This window comes from Catharus ustulatus, chromosome 8 (assembly GCF_009819885.2).
Source record: "Catharus ustulatus isolate bCatUst1 chromosome 8, bCatUst1.pri.v2, whole genome shotgun sequence".
Taxonomy (NCBI): Eukaryota; Metazoa; Chordata; class Aves; order Passeriformes; family Turdidae; genus Catharus; species Catharus ustulatus.
The window spans coordinates 14,872,904-14,894,874 of NC_046228.1; the positions used below are offsets into that span (position 1 = coordinate 14,872,904).

The 21,971-nt window shown below is 38.7% G+C and overlaps 1 protein-coding gene across 3 annotated transcripts in view; it reads left to right on the plus strand.

Annotated features, from left to right (window-relative positions):
• Positions 1–835: 835 nt before the first annotated feature.
• Positions 836–21,971, plus strand: part of KNDC1 (kinase non-catalytic C-lobe domain containing 1) — a 58,589-nt gene continuing 37,453 nt past the window's right edge. For 2 of the 3 annotated variants that reach the window (XM_033065716.1, XM_033065719.1), the window contains exons 1-3: positions 836–1,048; positions 5,538–5,736; positions 8,954–9,012. In XM_033065716.1, coding sequence (XP_032921607.1) covers positions 944–1,048; positions 5,538–5,736; positions 8,954–9,012 — 363 coding nt within the window. In that variant the 5' untranslated portion in view covers positions 836–943. Of the gene's footprint in view, positions 1,049–5,537; positions 5,737–8,953; positions 9,013–21,971 lie in introns of those variants that run through there. The other variant, XM_033065717.1, reaches the window with a different exon arrangement.

A 21,971-nucleotide genomic window follows, 5' to 3' on the forward strand; every position in this document is an offset into this window, starting at 1 on the left:
AATCTGAGCTTTCCAGTGAGGTTTACTTGAATTAAAAACTGGCTTATGCGGGTGGTGGTTTTGAAGAAATCCTTGATAGTGAACCTTCGATTTCAAGGGGTCTTAATGAAGTTACTTGAAGCCCCTTAAGCCCTGTGGATAGCAAAAATTGGCCGGGGCAATGACCATAAAACTGGTGACAGCGCCTTGGTTTTGTTTGTGGTTGTTATGGTTCGAACTGCGTCAGGAGTTATGCCATGAGCGTGCAAATATTTGGCCACCTGTCTTAATTGTAAACACCGGTTTGTGCAGCGGATGCAGCGGTTCGCGAGCCGGTGGCGGTAACGCGAGCCCGAGGGCTCGGGCAGGCAGGGCGGGGATCAGCGGCAGCGCCCGGCACAGCGCCGGTGCCACCTCGGGCACCGGGTACCCTCCGGCCCGACCCCAGCTGTCCCTCCCCGCCGCTCCCGTTCGCCCGCACAGCGCAGCCGACAGCGCACCGGGCCCGGCTCCCGCGGGGCCCCGGCTCGCACTGAGGAGCGGCGGGCGCACATCTCGGGGCGCTGGGCCGCGGCACTACCACCCCCGGCGGCGAGCGGGGGGCAGAGGGCGCGGAGCGCGGCCACCCCCGCTGACTCCCGGGGCCGCCCGGGGCGCGGCGGGGCGGGCGGCGCCGCAGGAGGGCGGGAGCCGCCGCAGTGAGGCCGCGCGGGCGAGGCGGCGGCGGCCGTTGCCATGGCAGCGCTGCCCCGGGCCGGGGCCTGAGCGCAGGGGCGGGGGCGCCCCGGGCCGGGCCCGCCGGGGGAGGGGAGGGGGTTAAAGCGGGCGGGCGGCGCCGCGGGGGTCGCCACCGGGGGCAGCCCGCGGGCGGGTGCGAGGATGAGCCGCGGCGGGGGCCGAGGGCCGTGCTCCGAGTGCACAGGGAGGCTGCGGAGGTGAAGCCTCTGCTCCCTCGCCGGGCGGGATGGAGACTCTTGGCGCTGCAGAGGACGTGTTTTATGAGGAGGAGGATGAGGAAGAGGTGAACTGCTACGACTTTGAGCCTCTGCCGACGCTGCTGGAGGATGAGGTGAGTGGGGCAGGTGCGGGGATGGAGCCGCCGCCCTTGCGCTCACCTGTAGGGTAGCGGCCTCAGGGGCCGCCCGCGGGAGGCGGCCGGGCCGGGAGCGCACCCGCCCCCGGGAGCGGCCAGGCCGCGGCTCCGCTCGCCCCCCGTGTGTGCTCCGCCGGCTCCTCGCTGCCTCCTGCCCCGCGGGCCCGGCCACCACCTTGGGCTGAGCCCACTCCCGTGCACCTTCACACAACAGCAAAGTCATGCTCCCCGAGTGCGGGGTGTCTCGTCACTGCTGTCGTAGCCGTGGGTTAATGCTGCAGTCGGCAAGGATGTGTGTGTCCTTGTCGCACCCGAGCAAGGGAAATCTACACGGGCACAGCAGTTTCCCGAAGCTGCCAGCCACTTTTTTGTACAGCCGTATATTGCTGCCCTGTGCTAAAAGGCCTTTGACAGTGGGAAATACAAATCAAAAATATCAAACTTAAATCTGTTTGTTCATTTGTTATGCCAAATAACCTCTTCTTGTCATCACATTTGTCTGACTCTAATATATTATGCCCTTGCTTTTTGTTGCTCTTGCTTGTGTTTATATCTTTTAACATGAAGTGTGTTTCTTACCCCCTTGTGAATGTTGGGGCAAAATATTTGGAGATTTTTTTCGTTTTTAAAGGTTTGGTGAGTCATGTGTGAGCTGCTCATTCTCCAAATCAAATCTTGCAAACTTTCTACCTTACTATGCCAAGACTGTATGCTGAATCAGGAGTTAAATGCAAGTTTGAAAAAACAAAGCCCCTTTCAGCTTCCTGAGTCACCCACCCAATGTCTTGGCACTTTGGCTCTTCCACTGTCTCTAGTGTTCAGTGCTGTAGGCCCTCTCAGACTGGCCCATGCAAAATCTAGGAGGAAGGTGGAAATGGCTTTATTTTTTACACATTGGCTTGAATACTTAGAGTATTTTCTCAGAATGGAGAAGGCTAAGGGTCAACTCTTCTGTACAAGAAAGAACGGGGTCCATTTTTCATGCCTGCTCAATGTCTACTTTGATTGTGAGTTCCCATGAGTCCCTTCTATTTAGTTATTACAGAAACATTAAAAGTTTCAGTATTTTTCTTGGGAGAATGAGCATGACCTATCACCTGGTGATAAGTTAATAAAAAAGACCTGCTATGAAGAGTACTCAAAGAGCTTACTAAGGCATCCCAGTGTTTTTCTTCAGATGTGATGAATGCAATGGATGGCATTTGCCACCTTTTCTGTGATTGTGGAATAGATTGTTCTGAAGTTTGTGTGAATTATGGCAAAAAGGTGTCAGAAGGCTCTGAGTGCTGTTGTACTGAACTCTGAGGTGCTTAGTCATTCAGTGGAGTCTGCTCTTCTCATCGTTGTATCAAGTATAAAGAATGGTGTCTGATGCAGTGATTTTATTGCCACTATGTGAAGCAGGAATCTGCCTGAGCTGAAGGTAGACAATGCTAAAGATGAGGATGTGTTTTGATTTCCTCTCTTTACTAGAACTTTCTTCCTTTTTTACTCCTTAATATTCAATTTTTTTAAGAAATGGTCTGTGGACAATTGATTTTTTTATTCTTGCTCTCTCTTAGCTTAATTATATGCTACTAAACTGTTTTGTACTTGCTGAAGAAAATATAAAGGAAAGCTGAAGACTGAAGTGAGCAGTTAAGCATGGTTGTCTGACAGGTTTACTTTTTGTAGTTCTAAGTGTTAAAACCAGGCACTTTCACATTAAAAACAGACATGAGTGTCTTTTTCTGAAAGAGACCAAAAAGAGGCATCAACATCTGATATTTACCACATTTGAATGAAGCAACTTCCAGCGGTCCAAAGTACTGAAGCAGTTGCTCGCTAGAAGCTTCAGCTTGCCAGAACCTCCTGAGTTCCAGTTTTAAAAGGATGTTTTTTCCACAGTGATAACTTTTGGTCTGTGTTGCTTTGGGAATACAAGCTAGTCAAGTGCAAGTCTCAGTGTTTTCAATGCTTTGTTCTCTACAAAGGCCTTGTTTAGCTGCAGTAACAGCTTTAATAACTGAGGTCAAGAAAGTGTGATCATTTGGGAAATGCGTAATTTCTGAGAAGTAACTTACTGCCCGTAGCACTGGGAGTAGAAAGGCCTGCAATGTGGTGGTATTTTGCTTTATCTTTTTTTATTTTAGTTTTATTGTTACCTACTGCTGATAGAAGCCATGGAACATTCATAGGACTTTTTTCCTTTTTTTTTCTTTATGACATAACTTTCTCATCCCTGGGAAGGAAGATAAACAACTTATCTGACACTAGATCATTACCTTTTGTTTACTTCCCAAATAACCACAAGACAAAGATGTTTCGTGCTGTAGATATCATTGCTGATAATTACTATCTGCAGTGGAGTTCAGCCTCAAAGCTTGACTCAGAAGTCCTCTCAAGACCGTATTGCGACTGGCATGTGATATTGAGGCTGTCTTAAAGATTGCAGGTTTAATTTTTTCATGCACCCTCTAAACTGAGCCTTCTTTGTCCATATGCACAGATGAAACTCATAGTTTTGCATCTGATTAGTGAAGCATTCTTTTATTTCTCTGTTGTAGCAAATGCTATTGTGTCACCCAGCTGAAGGGTTCTAGGAGAGTTAAAAATAAATTGGTTTTGATCATAGAACTTCTATTTTTTAACTCTGTGCTGGCTGTAGAGTAAGCACTGAGTCTCTTCTTTCCAACCCTATCCTCATCCCACTGCCCAGTTTGGTCCTTTTCAAAGCCTGATGTTTGTAGGAGAGCTTCTTGCCATGTGTTTTTGTTTGCAGATAGAGGAGCCTCTGTGCTGCTCTTCATGTTTGGAACAGCTTCCCTATGGAGATGTGCAAAGCCTCCTTAGCTACCCTCAAACTCTGATGACAGCATTATACAATTATACTGAGTACAGTACAGAAAAAATAAGGTTTTGTGCTGAGATCTGTTGCTGTGCATTATTATATAGGACTGAATTTGATGAGACCAGGATCCATGATTAATGCTAGAAGGCACTAGAGTAATGCTGCCATTAGTAAATCAATCTGTCTAGGCTGTGTCTGTGAAAAATAAAACCATTGAGAAGTTTGCCAAATAGCAATGAGTGTGCTTTATTTCCTACCTTGTATTTATTTATTAAGTATTATACTTTAGACTAAAAAGGACAATTTGCTTTTGACTGAGGTTTGGCTTCTTATTTGAAGGATATTATGAGAGCAATGCTTAATTCTCTGAAAGACAAGTTAATAAACTGTTAACCCCTTCTGTATATGGTAATCCAGACATCATTGCTGTTCTCCAGTGCTGGAGTAGGTAAAGAAATTTATAACACTTCTGCAAGGGATTAAAAGTTTAAACCACAGCAGTTTTCTGAGCTGTAAGATACTTCACATCCTCCTTGCTGATAATGACATACATTATTTTTTCTCTATGCTAAGCAATGTGTATCTGTATCTTCCATTTAGGGTATATTTCATATCACAGAGAAGCATAGTCTTTAGTCTTAATTGCTTACATATAAATGAGAAAGTACTGTGTAATTACTATTAATTACAGCTCTGATGCAAAGTAACTTCTGTACATTACCTTCCTTTTTTGTTACCCGATTTCTCTTTTTAGATGAAATTGATGTTTTGTTTGGGTTTGTTTCCCTCATTCCTTTAAGTTAGCAAAAACTTTACTTCTGTAGCTGTGGGTAATGTATTGGGTTTGTATTCCAAAAATATCCGTAGAGAGGTGGTTGCTTTGAGCCAAGCAGTGTTTCTGAACATCTTGACCAAGAAACCCATATCAGTAACATATTTGTTTGGGACTTGACTCATAGCCTTACTGTGATAAGAGGGTCAATGCAAGCTGACTACAGTTCAGGACAGCAACTTAGAAACTTAAGTCCATGAGCTGATTTGATCACTAAAAGTTCTGCATGTAATGGAGAGATCTAGAACAACCAAAGTATTTGGTTTTAAGTCCAAGTATAAAACATGCTTCCTATGGCATGTTTGACTTTTCAATGTTTTATTAAATGGTCTATACCACTAAACTTCACAACAGCATCATTCTTAAGACAGGCTAATCTAAAGGGACCTTTTGCCCAGATCACAAATGCTGTGAAGAGAGTTTTAAAGTAGTTTATATAAAGACATCTGGGAGAGCTTAAAGGCATGGGTGAAACAAAATGTTGTCATTTAGTCTCTCTGCTTTTGCCTCCAAGTGGTCTGTTTCCTTTGATGTAGTGTTGATGTAACTTCATATCTCCCATAGTATTTTTTTATGTTGGCATTCTGTGATATCTTTGTTCAGGTTAGCTGCGCTTCTTAAAACATCACTGTGTTAAGAGCTAAGTCATGCACTTGGTGTTTCTTGGGGTGTTAATCAGTGTCCTAGAAAGTCTGAGAACTTGCTGGAAACATTACTTGTAGCCAATTGTGTCAAATGTAATCTATTATACAGCAAGTAGTGTCATGAAATCCAGGGTAATTTATTAATTCATATCTTGGCAGGAGAATGTGTCCCTTGCTGATATTTTGTCACTGCGGGATAGCTGTCTTACTGAGCAAGATATTTGGGCAATTTGCCTGGAGTGTTGCCATTCTTTGAAGAGCATTGCCCATTCTGCAATCTTCCAGACACTCTGCATCACTCCTGACACTTTGGCTTTTAACACCAATGGCAATGTATGCTTCATGGAACAGCTCAGTGGTGAGTATTTGTGTTTCCAGGTCGTTTGTTTTAGAACTGTGCAAACTCATAGTGAGAAACTGCAGTAAAACATTACATTCTATTTTTAAGACTTACAACTAAAATAAAACTTATTTGGGAAGGGGTGTGTATATGTGCATGTGAAGCTGTGTGTTCAGTTTTTTACTTGATGAACAAAGGCTGTTCAGTGTTTGCTTAGTTCCTCCTAGTTTTTTGAGAGTTATCTAGGTGATAAATTGTCTTTATGTCCATTTTAAACACACAGGTTGTGTACCTTTGTGTGCAAGTCTCTACCTTTGTAAAGCATGTCCTTCACCTCTTACAGATCTTCTGATTTCATGGTTATGTTCTATTTCTAGAGAAGTCTGATATTCAATCTGTCTTGGTGATTGTGGCCATAAAAAATGGAGCAATTCTATTTCATATTTGCTGTGATAAAGGAAAGTTCTCTCAAATAAATACCTTTTTTTAAAAAAGCTCTCTATTGAATTAAAAATTATTAATTTTTAAGTAATGATTTTCAAGCTTGCCAAGTGTTGTGACTGACTGAGAAATTAATTTTAATATATTAAAACCCATATGTAGTAGCCTGAAGGATGTTCAGATATTGTAGCAGATGAACGGGGAGTTGCTTGACTTTAAAAAAAAATAAACTTTGTTTCAGTTTAAAACCTGTTATGGTTGCTGTTCCTTTCTCCTGTGATGCATCTGACGATGATGGCTCTTAAGACTCCTAATGATTTTACAGAAGAGTAAAGAAAGCTCTTAATCTATGACTTTTAAAACTATGTTGGCTCATAACTAGGAGAACCATTCTAGATGCACACTAGTCAAGTTTCTGTTGTGATTTCTTTAACCTAATTTATTTTTAAATTTCTGTTAGGATAAGTGTTTATTCTTTTAGGCAAAAATCTAGACCACAGTATTTAGAAAAAATGCTAAAATAAAAATGAGATAAGGTAGCATTGGAGCAAATTAAGATTTGCTGCCTCTTTAGAATTAAATATAGTATTTCATACAAATGGAACATCATGAAATATAATTAATAAAGATGAAAATATATCTTCATAATTGTGGTGATATTTGGTTTTTATTGAATTCCTTAAATAAACATGAGACAACTTTTAGTTCCATATTAATAGGGTAATGTGGAGTCAATTTCCTTTCTTTTTAGTAGCTTGTCATACCTTGAAATTAAAAAAAGAAAAAGAAGCTGGCTTTGTATAAGCCAAGGGTATATGAAAGACTTGTTGAAGAGCATAAATCTAGTGGATGAAAAGTGCCCCTCAACTAAGATCTTTGCTTGTAGCTGGGAAAGAGAAAAATCAATTTCTTCTTAAATGTTTTAGTCTAATTGAATAGCTGGCAAACAATTGATCCGGGAATGCTGTATTCATGTACTTAAAATGTGGGATAACAAATTCCTGTGCAAAGCAAATGTATAAAGATTTGTTCCCTGAAGGCATGTTAGTCTTTAAGGAGAAGACTTTTCATTAGTTCTCTTTAAGGAAAGGTGTGTTTTCCATAGGAATGCGAAAAAGTTATGCCAGTCTTCTGCTACTCTCATGTTACACTGTGTCTTTGGCCCTTTCTCTCAGATTTTGTTACTTTTTGGTTAAAATATAGTTTGAGGAAGTTATCCTTTTTGCTTCCCTACAGTTGTTGCCTATGGTTTTATTCTTCCAGAAGAAAATTATAACCTCTGGATTTGCTTTCCAGTGAGAGAAAATGAATAGTCTGTCATCTCTGCTTTAGCAGCAAGTTCTGCTTCCTGCAGGTTCTGCAGTGCTAAAGTGGCAAACATTCAGTAGGATGTTCTGCCAAGGGGTCTGATACCTTCTTGTCTCTTCAGATCATATAAATTCCCATTGTAAACATTATATTAAAAGAATGCAGTGAGCTGTACCAATGATAAGTTAAATACTTGTACAGCCTTTAAAGTGTTCTATGGAAAGAAAAGGAAAAGGTAGTGGGGGGATAAGAAGGGATAGTCTACAGGTGGGGGGGAGGGGAGAACAAAATACCTGTCCATTAGTTCCCTTCCCCTTCTGCTTTCTCTGCTCACCCCCAAAATCAGGAAAAAATATGGTGGTGGGCAAGGAATGCAAAATTAGTTGCATAACCCTCTTTTTCAGTTGGAAAGTGCATTTGGGAGTGTCCTAAGGAGCTGTAAATCAGTTACTGTCTTCTGGCTAGTCTGCCATGCCATGTAGCTGCAACATGTGAATCTGTAAAAAAGTTCTCTGGTCTCTGCCATATAACTGGGTTTAATAAAAACTCTGCATATCACTTCTAAAGTACAGGCACAAAAGTTCTTTTAAAGCTAAAGTCATGATGATTATGCTGTACCTCTGAACATACTATTTTTTTCTTCTTGTTGAGAGGGGAAACACATTTTTTGCATGTAAATCATCTCAATGATCCTGACTTCCCAGAAGGATAGATTAGGTGAGTTGGATATGTATGTGCAGAGTAGGTGTTTTAGTTGTGCTCTTGTTTAATTCCTTGATGTTTTTTGCTGGGTTCATGTGCCTTAAGTGCAGTGTGATACTGTGTACCTGCTTGGATCCAGAAACAGCATCAGTCTGTTGTAAGATGTTCTTTTCTCCTTTCCACCTCCTGACTCAGAATTGGCTGCTGCAGAGCTCAGTTCTCTACTCAGCAGCACACGTGTGGGGAATTTACTTCCTCTACTCTTTTATTGTAAGTAAAACAAGCTAAGCAGAAAGGTCAGAGTGCCTGTAGATGAAGAGGCAATTAGCTATTCAGACTGGCTTTGCTGCTTGAACCTTTATCACCCAGGTCTGTAGTGGAAAATAGTGAATGGAAGTGTCCAATTAATCAAATCAAATCTCTAAACTGAGCCACACCAGCTTAGGTGATAACTGGCTCCAAACATAAATGCCTGAAGGCGAGAAGTGGTTAGATATGTTAAATGTATTTCTTTGTGGGTGTTTTATCTGTCTTGTTGCTTAGTAGGAAAGTTATGATACCTTCTTGGAGAAAGTGTGGAAGTAGTGCTTTATTTCCAGCACTAGAAACATGGATAACAAGTTCTTTGTATATTGGATTGGAGTGAACCAAAATACTGCTATACGAAGCTTCTTTTGTATCAGATAGGAGTGTATCATTAAATTTGTATCATCGAGTTGGTTTGTGGTTTTTTTAAACAAGACTACTAATTTCTAATCTGGCATGTTTCCTTTTGTTTTCAAAGATGATCCAGAAGGTGCCTTTGTTCCACCAGAATTTGATATCACCGGTAACACTTTTGAGGCAAGTTGATAAATTTATCTGTAAAATAGAGGGGGAGGTTAATAGTTTTAGTACCTCTGGCAATAACAAATGCTCAACATTTTCAGTGTATAATTTTAGAACTTCTGAAGATTGTGAGTAGTAAATGGAGCTGTTTAGATATGTTTTGTGAAAATAAAAAGTAAACTTTAAATGCCATATTAATTTTCAGCATTCACTAACTGTTAAAATGTGAGAATCTATTTTGGCTGAATGATGTGTTGTGGTGAACCACTGCTGGCCTATATTATGTTCATTGGTACCCTTCACTAGTTACATTGGCTTGTTTGGGGACCAACCATGAACTTTTATGACTAAATATAAAATTTGTTTGCTATCCTCTTCAATAAAATAATTCAGGGAAGGGTAATCAGCAGTTTTATCTTTGATTTAATGAAGAAACAGATTGCTGTCTGTTGCTTTGCAATGCACAAATGCTCTACATTGTTAAATCAAATTAGATTTAAATTGTTTATACTAATTCATTAGCCTCCCAAGTCAACCATCTCATTGCATGCTACAGGATCACTTGCTTGCTTAATATCCTTTTTATTAATACACTATTTTTTCCTGGAATGTATTCTTAGATAATTCAAATGCTTTAATTAGCAACACCTTTAATTCAAGGTATATTTCAGAAAAAAACTGGTTCTTTATAGTTCAACACAAGTATCTTTTGCTTTTCATATTTATAGCCTTCACAGTCTCATGTTCATGGTTCTGTGTTTCTTGATGGGGGGAGGTGGGAAGGAGGAGGAGGAGAAGAGAACTTTGGAAGTGTGAAGTACCACATGTTAAATGAGAATGATAAGGCAAGAAGGGTGGTAGATTAGAATGTAAAATAGTGCAGTCTCTGAAGGTTAAAGTGGCAAAATTTCAGTTGTTGCTATGCTTTATTAAAGTATCTACATAGGCCAGCAGAGCTCTAGTGATTTTTGTGCTCACTCTCGTCCTCATCCGCATGGTGGTTTGTGGGGAGTCTTATTTTGTGGACAAGAATTGTTAGGAGGTGGCCTGCATTGCCTGTAAACTTGGTGATTGTAGAAGCCTTTATATTCAGATGTCATTGAGGAAGATGAGACCCAAAGCTGACTGGTTTTTGTTTCATTCTCTTTGTTGTGCTTCTGAAGCTGGACTTAAGATTTTATATCAATATGTTTTTCATCCCATAACAAGCTTCCAAGACCTGACACAGAAACACTTAAAAATTTTGTGGAATTATTTGTTCGTTTGGTCAGCTAATTTCCCTCAACCCTTTTTCCTTGCCTAGAACTTGCTGAACTTGTCTGTATAAAGTAAATAGATATGCTGAAATAGATTCAAAAACCAAGGAGAGGGAACAAGGTGAAATAGGAATTTGGGAAGACTGTGGTAATTCTAAGTGACCTGAAATTTATGTTCCATCTGATAGACAAGGCCATTGTATTCCTTTTGGATAAACCACATCTGTGTACAGACTTGTTGTTTAACTCTTCTTTCAGCAGCATGTGCAAGCCTGTTAAGCCCCAGTGAATCCCAATACCAAGCACAGCACAATCAATTAGACAGTCAGTGAAAGCTGTTTGAGTCAGGAGTGGCTCTGAACATTGACTCTTTCACTCCTTTTGCAAAGCTCGTGAAGATACGTGATACATTTGTGTGGAAGGAAGTCAACATGCTCTGCCTTGTCTCTTGTGCAGTGGGGTGAGGGCTGAGTGCACTCATTTCTGTATGTTGCTGCTATTTCATAATCTAGCAAGTTGGGAAGCCCTGCAAAGCAGGGGGAGCAGTGCTACAACAGTGTCCTGTTGCCTCAGCTCTTTTTCAGTGACCACCTTAGAGCAATACACGACTGAAAAGCAAGGGCTTTCCCCTAAATTAAGGCAGAAATGTATTTTTACAAAAATACAAAATAAAAAAATGTGTTTTACTCTGGGATTTGTGTACATTTGGTCAGACATCTATGGGATTCAGATTATTTGTGGAATTCTCAAAGCTTTACCTCTTAGTATGTGTAGAGTTTGGTTGAATTTTTAAGTGCTTTAGTACAAGACTGACTTCTGTCAAAGATTCCATACTGATCTCTGCTTGTTTTTACTTTTGCAGTTTCCAAGATATGCAATGGGTTAATGTTTATGCACTTGTTTTAAGGGTTTTATAATATTGTAATCTTTCCAAGTTGGCCATTTTCTTCTTGGTGATAGTACTTCAAGTTCTTCTCTTTTCCAAAAGTATTCCCCCTTACCCCTGTTGTAACCTTTTGCTATTGCAATAGCTGAATAGTAATGTTTTACATACATCTCCTGGCCTGTTGTGCTCTCCCAGTATTATGAAGTTCTCTGATTGCAATAAGCTGCCCTTTTTACAGGGGTGTCAGGTCTCTTGTATTACTGCTTGCTCCTTCCTTGGTGATGACTTGACTTGGTGGCTCTTTGTTGGAGTGTTTTTGCAGCTGCTTGGTCTGCTTTGTTTAGAACAATGGCAAGTAATGTTTGTATTGAAACTGTCTGATTTCAATATAAAGTTTGGAACTACTAATTATGGTCAGGATGATCTTTGACAGCTGTTACTCCAGTGTCAAAGCTCAGCTGATTTAAAATAGTTTTGTCAGCCAGAGCTTTTGCTTGATTTGAGTGCAACCTATTTTGTGGCTTCTAAAATGGATGCATGCAATGAGGTTTGTATGGCTACTGGATGACTTCTTCCTCTTTAAACTCTTTTTTAAAAAATCCTTTAATTAAAGCTACAGTTATTTCAACAAGAGATCTTTTGTTTCCTGCTTGGTGAATTACACATCCAGACCTCTAACAGTATTGTGACTCCAGCCTAATTAGTTGCTAAACTTAGCTGGCACTCACAAGCACACAAGGGTAATAGACACAGGAAACAAATTGAAATGTGTTCTGTCCTGGTGTCTGAAGCAACACTATTAAAGATGTCAGCTTCTAGTTAATAGCAAGAGATCTGAAGCTTTGTCCAAATGACAATGCACAAGACTGAAAAGTAATTGATTTCATGTAGTTGGTTTTAGACTTGTGCCTTCTTTCCTGACCTGCTCTCCATTTGTAAAGTAGGAATAATAGAGCACCAGCTTCAATTACTGTTGAGAGTTGGAAGGTGAAAACTAGCCCTTCAGTTTCAGTACCAGGGATAAAATAGACTTTTTAGAGAGAAACATGGTTAAGAAGAAATTAGCTGTGAAAGGGGCTTGTGGTACCAACAGTGAAGCGCAGCTGAACTTTCCATGGTGACTTTAGTGCTGCCACAGTTCCCTCCTGTGAACCTGGAGAAAGGATTGCAGTCTCTGAGCATCTGAAGAGAACTTGAAGTCACTGTGTTGCTAGGTGGTTGGAGTGGAATTGAGTATGCCAGTTCTGGTATGTTCTCCTCTTGCAGGTGTTTGCATGGTTGCAGTACAAGGGCAGAAAGGCAGCCAAGCAGGTACTGCTGGACTCTAGGACAGCACTGAACTAAAACAGAATCTCCTGCCTACCTGTTCATGTTAATTTTTTTCCTCTAACTGTGCTATCTCCTTAAAGACTTCCGTTACCGTTGTACTCTAGTAAATGTACTGTTAAGAATTGGTGCTGAAAAGAGATAGAGAGAATAGGAATTACACTTTAGAGTTATGATCCATACTGCTACTGCCAGGAAAAGGTGAATTTCTGTACAGTACACTTATTATCATTTCACTTCTTAATGCAGATACAGGCATGTGATGTGACTGTGCTCAGTAAGTTTTCAGATGACTGAAGCTGTCACTTGCCTGCATTGATGGGAAGATCTCAGTTTCTGCTTTTCCTCTAAGGTGGAAGTTGTGCCTGAATTTGCTGTCACAAGTATTGACCACGTCTTTGAATTCTCACTGAATCTTGGGCTAGAAGTCAGTTAGAGACATGTAGACTATAAAGACTAGCATCTAGTTTTACAATTCTGTACTCATCATACTGTAGAGAACAGCAAAGAATGTGAACTTTTTTGTTCTTGAAAGACAGGAAGAGACTGAGATGCAAAAATACATATTTGAGACTTCTTTTAAAATTTGCCCTGATTTTGCCTTCTAAATAGGAAGAACTTTAGCCTTTTTATTGATGAAAATGGTTCCTATTTCATTTTCTTGCCCTGAGCAGTACAGTGTTAGACTTGTGAAATTTGACCAATGAGAGGCTCAACATGAATAGTTAAATATTGTTGAGTTCATTAATAGCCTTACTTCTATCACTACAATACAAGATTGCCTCAGGTTAAAAACATTGGCTGTCTCAAACCAGTTTCAAATAGCTATTTGTCTGCATCACAAAACTGCCATTGAGTCTCACACAGAGGTTCATTGATGTGAAACACCACATTTCTGAGATATGAGCTTTCAGTGAGATGAAGGACCAATGTCCACCATGTGTGAGCTTGCATTTATAATCTTTTAATAATGTGGCTATTCAGTTTTGCTTGTTCTGGTGAACCTTTGTAATAGAAATCAGTGAATTTTTACTCTTGTCTATTTTTTTTTTGTCTAGAAGAGATTGGATAATACTTCTGTTAATGACATTTCATTATTTAGAGGTGACAAGATGCAGTAGTTCAGAAGTCTCGCTGTGCAGCAGGATTAAAACCTTCAGAAATTAAAAGAACTGAAAATGTGATACAGAGTAAAATACTACCTTGAAGAGGAGGAAATACGGGTTAAAGAAGGGGAAGTTCTCACTGCCTCTTTTTCTCATCTAGAACTTGTTCTTGCTTTTGTCTATCATGACAGGAGTGGGCTGTGTTGATCTCACCTGTAAGAGAATCACAACTGGAAAAGGCTGAATGCTGTCGCTGTCTTTGTTGGAATGTCATGACTGTCAACTTGCCGGTCTCAGTGGGCTGTAGTTGATTTATATTATATAAAAAAAAGTCCAAGTGTTTCAGGAACCTTAAAAATAAACAAATGTACATGAAATGGTAGAACTGCTGCAAATAGAAAAGATACAAAATAACTTTTTATTGCATTGTTTTTTAATACTAAATGATTAAGATTCATATAGCTTATTCCTATGAAATGTGACAAGGCAGTTGGAATGATAAATGCAACGTACGTACAAATATTTTGTGTACATATAAATGCATGGGGTGAAGTGTCAAATGAAAGTGTTCTGCAGAAAGATAAAGAAAGGTTCAGAGTGTGTGAGTGTGTATATTTATCTATATATATATATCTATGTCAGGCCTACTGAAGAAAACTGGGCAGACAGTTTCATGCTGCAGTATTTCTCAGTAGCTGATCATTACTAACCTAGTGCTCATGTCTCAGCTGTTGGTCCTTCTCTAAATGTGAAAGCCTTCATCATTCTCCCAAATCCAAACAGCAGACAGTATAAAGGAAGTCTTGTCTTTGTGACTTTGCTAGTCTTTTAAAGCAGTTGCTTTGAATACTGTGAGATTATCTCTATTGTTCTATTCTTTCTTTAGCTCTCAGTGCAGGATGAAAAAAGAAAACTTTCATATGTTCTCCTAGAGGAGTTTTTGATTTTGTGTTTATCTGACGTGGGAAGCAAGTCTTTGAAACACCTAGTGCCTTTTTTCTTCAGCTCTGTTTCCCTTAGTTTCATGTAGTCTCCCCTTGAGACTAATTCTATCTAACAGCAGCAAGGCTTGTCATCAGCAAATGGTAACTTATCTCCTCCTGTAGTCTAAACCATTCGATCTTCTGAGCGTTATTTAAAGCTACCTTTTCCTTCAGTGACAAAAATAAATTACTTTCATTTGGTTACCTCTGCCTCTACTGTGCTATAGAAGAGAAAATGGAATCTTCCTGTTCGTGCTTTTACATCATTGTCCCAATTGAGGTTCCTTTCAGGAACTTAGGACTGAGCAAACACCCTTTCGTTGCTTTACACAAAGTTAACAAAATGAAGAATGAGGCCATTGGGATTTTTTTTTTTGCATCAGTCTTTTTTGTTGTTGTTTTTTATTGTTTGAGGGTTTTTTTAATGCCTAGGCTATCTTAAAGTTAATAATTTGGTTACCTCAAAAACCTACAGCTTGCTGCTTAGTCCTGAAGTTGGGGTTGCAAAGTTTTCATCTTGGTTTTTGCTAACAAATGTTTTGAGGATATTGCCAGTATTCCTGCAGTTTTGCCTCTAAATCTGAAGCAGCTTTTCAGAATGACTTATTTTTATTGGAAATAGTCTGTCTCCTAGGCAGAAAAATGTCTTTAGAAGAAAAATTACTGTACAGATAACTTGGTCAATGAAAACAAATAGAATTTTAGGTTTCTTCCTTATTTGGCTACAAGATTCCTATAAGAAAACATTATTAAAGTTAAGATATATCATTTTTCCCCTAAGATTTCTGAAGATTATGCCCTGATGTGCAACAAATTTTTTTCAGTATCTTAGTTAATAATTTTTGTTTTGTGAGGAAAAGATTGGGAGTAAAGAGAGGATTTTGTGTTCCATCTTAAAACAGGTGATTCTTGTAGTTGAAATTTACTTTTTCTGAAGCCTGAAAAGCTGTGTTGGATATATTTGTGGATAGTCTCCATCATGGACGAAAAACTGTGGAAAAGAGAAGAATTTTTTTTTTCTCCTATTGCATAGGCAGTGTCATAAATCTCTGGGCTTCTTAATGCTAAAGATGCACAAATATTTTGGATCAGTTGTTTCTCTCCAGCCTCTTCCAAGTAAACTCTTCTCATTAGTACTGATACTTTCTCACCTATGGATGAAATTGTCTTCTTTAGTCCTCATATTATCTGTCAGTTTCTGGTGCTGCCCATTCAAACCCATTTCTTTGATGGATCCATCATGCTGGTCTTATTTGCGGAACTTAATTTTCTCTGGTCCTTTCCACTTATTTCCATCATTTACTCCTTAGAATGGTTAACAATGCTGTTGAAATGTAAGCCCAAACCCTTAAAGGCAGCATGGAATTATTCCTTACCATTACTTTGTATCAAAAGATTCCTCTTTCCTTAATTTTATGTCTGTTTTACATGGATATTCAGGTCACTAATAGATTCATGGTCATTGCTACTCTGGATCCAGATAATTTATACTCCCTGAAACAGTGGCAATTAATTTTTACCATTTGCGTGAACTGAAAATAGAGCCATTTCCCTAGTGCGTGAGAACATTCATAAATACCACTGTTCCTGAACAGTTTGGGAAACAATTGACTTAGAAGTAGCTGGTAGATGGCTTCTTAATCTCCAGATAAAATTTCAAGACTAGTTCAGTTTCCACTGTGAATTAGATAGTTGTAGAGGATTAGGTTGTTGAGATTTAATCAACAGAGCCATCAGAATTGTGACAAAATAGTTGTCACTCACATGTCAGTGTCCTTAGTTACAGCATTTCAGGAAACCTTAGAAGAAAATTGCAAACATGCTTTTGAAGCTGAGGATAGTGTCTCCTGGGAAATGTATTGAGTGTGACTTAAGTTTTTTTAGATAAGCTTGCAACACATTTTGAATTTATCTCTTTGTATATACGTACTCCAGGATTCTTAAAATTTTCAGCCCTTTCACCAAGTTAAAAAAAAAAAAACCACAAAAAACAGAAAAAAAATCAAAACCAGAAGCCAACAAACAAACAAAAAACAACAAAGCAAAAAAAGCCCCACAAAACAACCAAAACCCTGAGCAAACTTCTCCTTTCTCTTAACTGTAATCTAGCTTCTGTGCTTCACTTCTGCAGAAAACATTCCCCTGTGAAACAATCAAACTGAAATAATAACCAATCTGAAATCAGCCCCCGACCCTCCCCCACCAAATGTTTACATTCCTGTAATATGCAGTGAGAGCTACCTGTTCCTTGGCTGCTTCTGTCACCTCCAGCTGTTCTGTAAAAATTGGTGTTTTGAATGTTGTCACAGCAAGATATTATGCATATATAATATGCATATAATGGTTTTTACATTTTGCAGTTCATCTTATATATGATCCTGATAGGAAGAAAAATAGAAATCTACATGGATTGTTTTATTAAGGAAGAGTTAATTGGTAATTGTACAGTAATGAATATTTTATGTGTCAGAGTCTGGATGTCATTGATTCATGTAATGGTAAAAGAACTTGGATGCTATTCTAGTGTATTGGCCCATAGTGTTCTTAACTGGAAGTGCTGCAATTCAGTTTTTTTACCTCCAAAATGTGTAATAAATACTCCTCAGAATGGTGTGAATGCATTACTCAGTGACAGACTTTACCAGTAGGCACTGTCTCTTAGGCTTAAGATTAAAAGAATGTCGTTTGTTTTTTTTTTTTTTAAATAATGAACTTCAATACTATGTATAACATTGTATTTGCCATAAAATGAAAAAAAAATCCTGCACAGTTGAGAGAAGACAGAGCCAGTCTGCTCAGCATGCACATAAGGGTTTCTCAGGCTTCCTTGTTTCTATGCCTACAGGGAATTAGTTGTGTTACCTTAATTAAGTGATAAATGAATTACCTATGGCAAGTAACTTAAAAGTAAGGAGGTTAATGGCTGATAAATAATAAGGAGAGCTGTGACACATGAAACTCTATTTCAAAGGGAGTTTTTAAAAAATACCATTGTTCAAGGGGCTTTAAAGATAAATGTGAATAACTTCTGCTGTCTAAACCTCTAAAGTCTTCAGCAGTTTTTTTTTATTTTTGCAGTATTCTTCCTTACCTATTATGATTATACTTAGTCATGCAGGAGAGGAGTCAGCTGGTGTGCTTGCTACTCATCTGTGTTGGGGTGCCTGATCTTTGTGATTGAGGGAGCCTAAAAGTGGGATAGAAGTGTAAGAAACCTGTTCTTAATTTGTGTCTTCACTCTGAAAATACATGAGTAATTTCCTGAAAATAGCATGGTTTAAATTTGCACAAGATTCTGTGTATGTTCATCTTCATGTGACTTCCAAGAGGGAAATGAATCTTTACTGAGGTTACAGTCAGTGAGTTAAGATGTCTTTAGTACAATAGTTAAGGAAAAAACAGCTTTTTGAAACTGTGTTGAGGTCCATTTGAAAAATTTGAATTTTTTTTTCTTCATTTCTGGGTGTAGCTCTGAATTGACAGTATTTCTTTTCAAAGGGATTACTACTATCAATGCTGGCAAATTACTCTTTGGACAACAATCAACAGAGTCATGTGGAAAGCCAAAATCTATTGCTGTTAAAGTTATGTTTGTAGGTAGCACAGAGACTGTTGTAAATGTATTTTACAATTTATTTTTTAAAAAAGTAGTATGTATCTCCTGTCAAAGAAGACCAGAAAAGAGGCCCCTGAGGTTAGTCAAAAAGTACGAAAAAAACCTTACAAAAGAATGAAAACCTGATATTTTTCAAATCTCTCAAAAACACAGAAATGCTACCCAAAGTCTGCAATGTTTACAAATAAATAAGATACAAAAGAATTTTTCAAAGAAATCCATAGCCAAAAAGCTATGTAATTTTTTGGAAGATGTTTTAATCTTGTAGGACCTTCAGTAGGTTTGTACATTGCAACTCCTCTTTCTGGCTCAATTAAGAGTGTCAGAATATACTAGTGACCAACCTGACAACATTAGCAATAACATAAATTTCCAGGACCAGATGGTGCAACAGCATTTGTAAAAGAAACAATTACCTCAAGTAATACTCTTTAGCCTGGAAGACAATGCCCTGAAGGAGAAGCTCTGCTAGAAATCTGTGAAGTGTGCTGTGGCAGGAGCCATGGAGTGAGTGGCAGCTCTCAGAAATGAAGTGGGTGGCAGCAATGAGATGTATGTGGGTGGATTCAAACAAAATACTGCCTTTTTATTCTGTAAAATGTGAAAATTATTGCTGCAATACATAGATGAAAAAAGGTTGCATGCGAATCAAACTTGGACAAATTCATGGAAATAAAACAGTTGGCATGAACTGTAACAGACATGAAGCCTGTAACTATGAAACTGAGATTAGGTTGATGTCCCAAGTAGTGCTTCTCACTTCAAACTGGATGATTCAAATTCAGATATCAGAAACCAGAACCGGTGAAATTACCAGGGACTAGGTAATCAGTTCCCAGGGACTAGGTAACAAAGCCTTGCTTGTGTCTTGTGCTATAAACTGATGACCTTATGTTTGTCTAACAACATGAACAAACTTGAAAACTTTCACTTACTTTTGTTAGGTTAGTTAAAATACAATTTGAGGGTTAAAATACCTGCAAACTTTGACCATGAAAAAATCTGACTTGTAGATGCATTTTGGGCCCCATTTTTTTTGAAGTCTTTTGGGGAACAAGTTCTTCAGGCAAAGTTCACTGTGGTTAGGAGGGACAAAGTGCACATTCCAGCATTTGTTAACCACTTTGAGCTAGACTGTATATTTTGTGAATAGTCTACAGTGGCTGAGCACTTCTAGCACACTCTGCAGACTAATTATCAAAGCATCCAGAGTGCCAAATGAGCATTAAGCTAATATATAATACAGCACCTTCCAGTAATTACTGTTATGCAGAAAGACATTTAGTCCATTTGTAATGAGGAAAAGTATTGAAAATAGTAGACCTGTTTCCCTTTCATTTTCTCACTGAGGAATATTGCTGACTTTCTTTTGCATAAAAACAGCACATTTTAGAGTGTCTACATAGAAAAATGACATAGGTAAATAATAAATGTTTTCTCCCAGTAGTAATTTTCTCAAGCATTACCTTGAATTTCTTTATAGAACTTTGAGATTTAAAATCACACTGAAGATTTCATTTATGGAACCCTTAAATGCTTTGAATTGTGAAAGGGTAGAAGTATATATATCTGTGCAATCTCAATTTAAAAAAAAAGAAAAATACACGAAGTAAAATAATGTTCAGATAAGAATGTCAAAGCCAAGAATTGTTTTAGACAGTTTCTGAAACTTGTCATTTAATCAGAAATATTTTTCAGGAAGAATTGGTTGTATTATGGTCAGTCTTTTTCAGTTCTTTGGAAGACCTACAATTCTGAACTCAGTGAAATCTCAATACCAAATATAAATGGCCATTATTTGTAATTGCTACATGCTTGTGCAGTCACTGTTCAAAAGCTCTTTTGTCAGCTTTTTCCTGTAGTGTTTGTCTGCAAATGTGAGTTCCTGGAGAAATTCAGTTCTTTAGCCCTATCAAGCAGTAACACAACAAGGCCTCTGTCACACTCTCTGTGAAGACTTGGAGCTTTTACTTCCCCTCCTGATCTTTTGATTGGCAGATTTTAAAACTAGAGCAGATCATTACTGTTCTCTGATTTCACTTCCTGTAGTGTTAAATTATTATAAAATGGCACACAACAAGGCAAGTAACTTTTGATTAGAACTTGCAGAAACCTTTGGAGTATATTTCAATCATAATGTAAAATTAGAACATGATGGCAAAAGCTTTCTTTGCCCTTGGAAAGTGTTTCCAGTACTTAGTCTGATCATTTTAATAAATGTAGTGTCTTCACCTTTTGAATTATCTTTTTGGGGTTTTTTGTTTTCTTATGCCTTTATGTCTTGGAAACCACTCTAGTATTAAAAGTTGTTTTGATTTGAAGCTACTTGTATGATCATGAACTTCAAATTTGATATCCCTTGTTTCAGCAGGTTGCTGAAAGGACTTTTGTTACCTCAAATCCTACTTATTATTTATTAGCATCTTTTTTTTTGTGTAGCCATTGTGTTGCCCATAAAGGGCAAATTATTTCCATGATGGCCTTCCCAGTAATGCATTCCATAGTGGTTTACCTACAATTCTTGTTATATTTGCTGGCTTTGGGCTAAGAGGATATGTAGTCTCTAGGACCAAATCTGGAGAACTTGTTTCCTAATGTGACTTCCTCCCTTTCCTCCCATCCTTTTTGGAGCCGATACTGTGGTGCAGTCTTGCTGGCATGGTCTATATATTTTTGTAGCAAGTGACATTTAGTCTTTAACTCCTGAGCTTCCTTGGGAATTTTGAAGAGACTGCTTTAGGTTTGTTTGAGTTTTCTTTTGGATCTCTCTGGAAATGCATGCTGTTTATTAGCTATTAAATTATTATCCTGTAATGCAAAATGCTTATAATTCAAAAATATCTACATTTAAAACAAGTAGGTGCAAGGGGGATTGTTGGCAGGAGTGCTTGGTTGGGGTTTTGGTTTTGTTTCTTTTTGTGGTAGTGGTTTTGTTTGGGTTTTTTTTCAGAAATTAAGGAAAAAGACCCTCTTAATTATTTAATAAAGTCCTTAATGGCCAATTCAGTCCCAGTTCTGACTGGCCAGAAGAAAAGTTGTTTGCCACCCTTTCCTCTTTGTTACTCTCCATGGAGCAGACGGAAAAGTCTTTAGCTTGCTTGTGAGATTGTTTTCGTTGACAGCAGTCACTTCTAGTAAGCATTATGTATTTCGTACTTAAGAATTTGCTTAATTTATTACATATACCCATCTTGTTCTTTTTTTCCCAGGAAGTGAAATTTTCTTCCTAAGCCCAGCTGTGTAGTTAAGTAGAAGCCTTTTGATGCATTAACTTGGGGAACACCCCACCTAGTGGATGATTGTAAACTCATTTTCTCGTTGCTCCAGTTTGGACAGACTTAAGGCTATGTTGGATTATCTTAAATATTACCCGTGTATACTGCCAGCTCAGGAAATTGATTGTATAGCTGAGTTTTCTTTCCTCTTTTTCTTTTGGGTTGGCAGTAGTGGTGTTTGGAGTGCTGGGAGGGAGGAAAGGTAAAAAGGGGATTTACTTGAAAGAAAGTTTCAAGTTGAAAAAAGTGTCCACATTCCCTATAAATGTTTTAACACAGAAATTAGTTACAAGCTATGGTGCTTAAAACTACCATCTGCAGAATTAGTTTTCCTGCATGTCCAAGGAAAGGAAGTATCTTAAACAGAGCAACTTCTTGTGTGTTGGGAAAAAAGATCTTGCTTCAGTCTGAGACTGACCTTTCTCTTTACAAGAAAAGACACAGTGAACTTCCTTAAAATAGGACAGTAAAATGGAATTGAAACCTGTGTGCTTGCATCTCAGACACTTGTGCTTTTAAAGGCAGA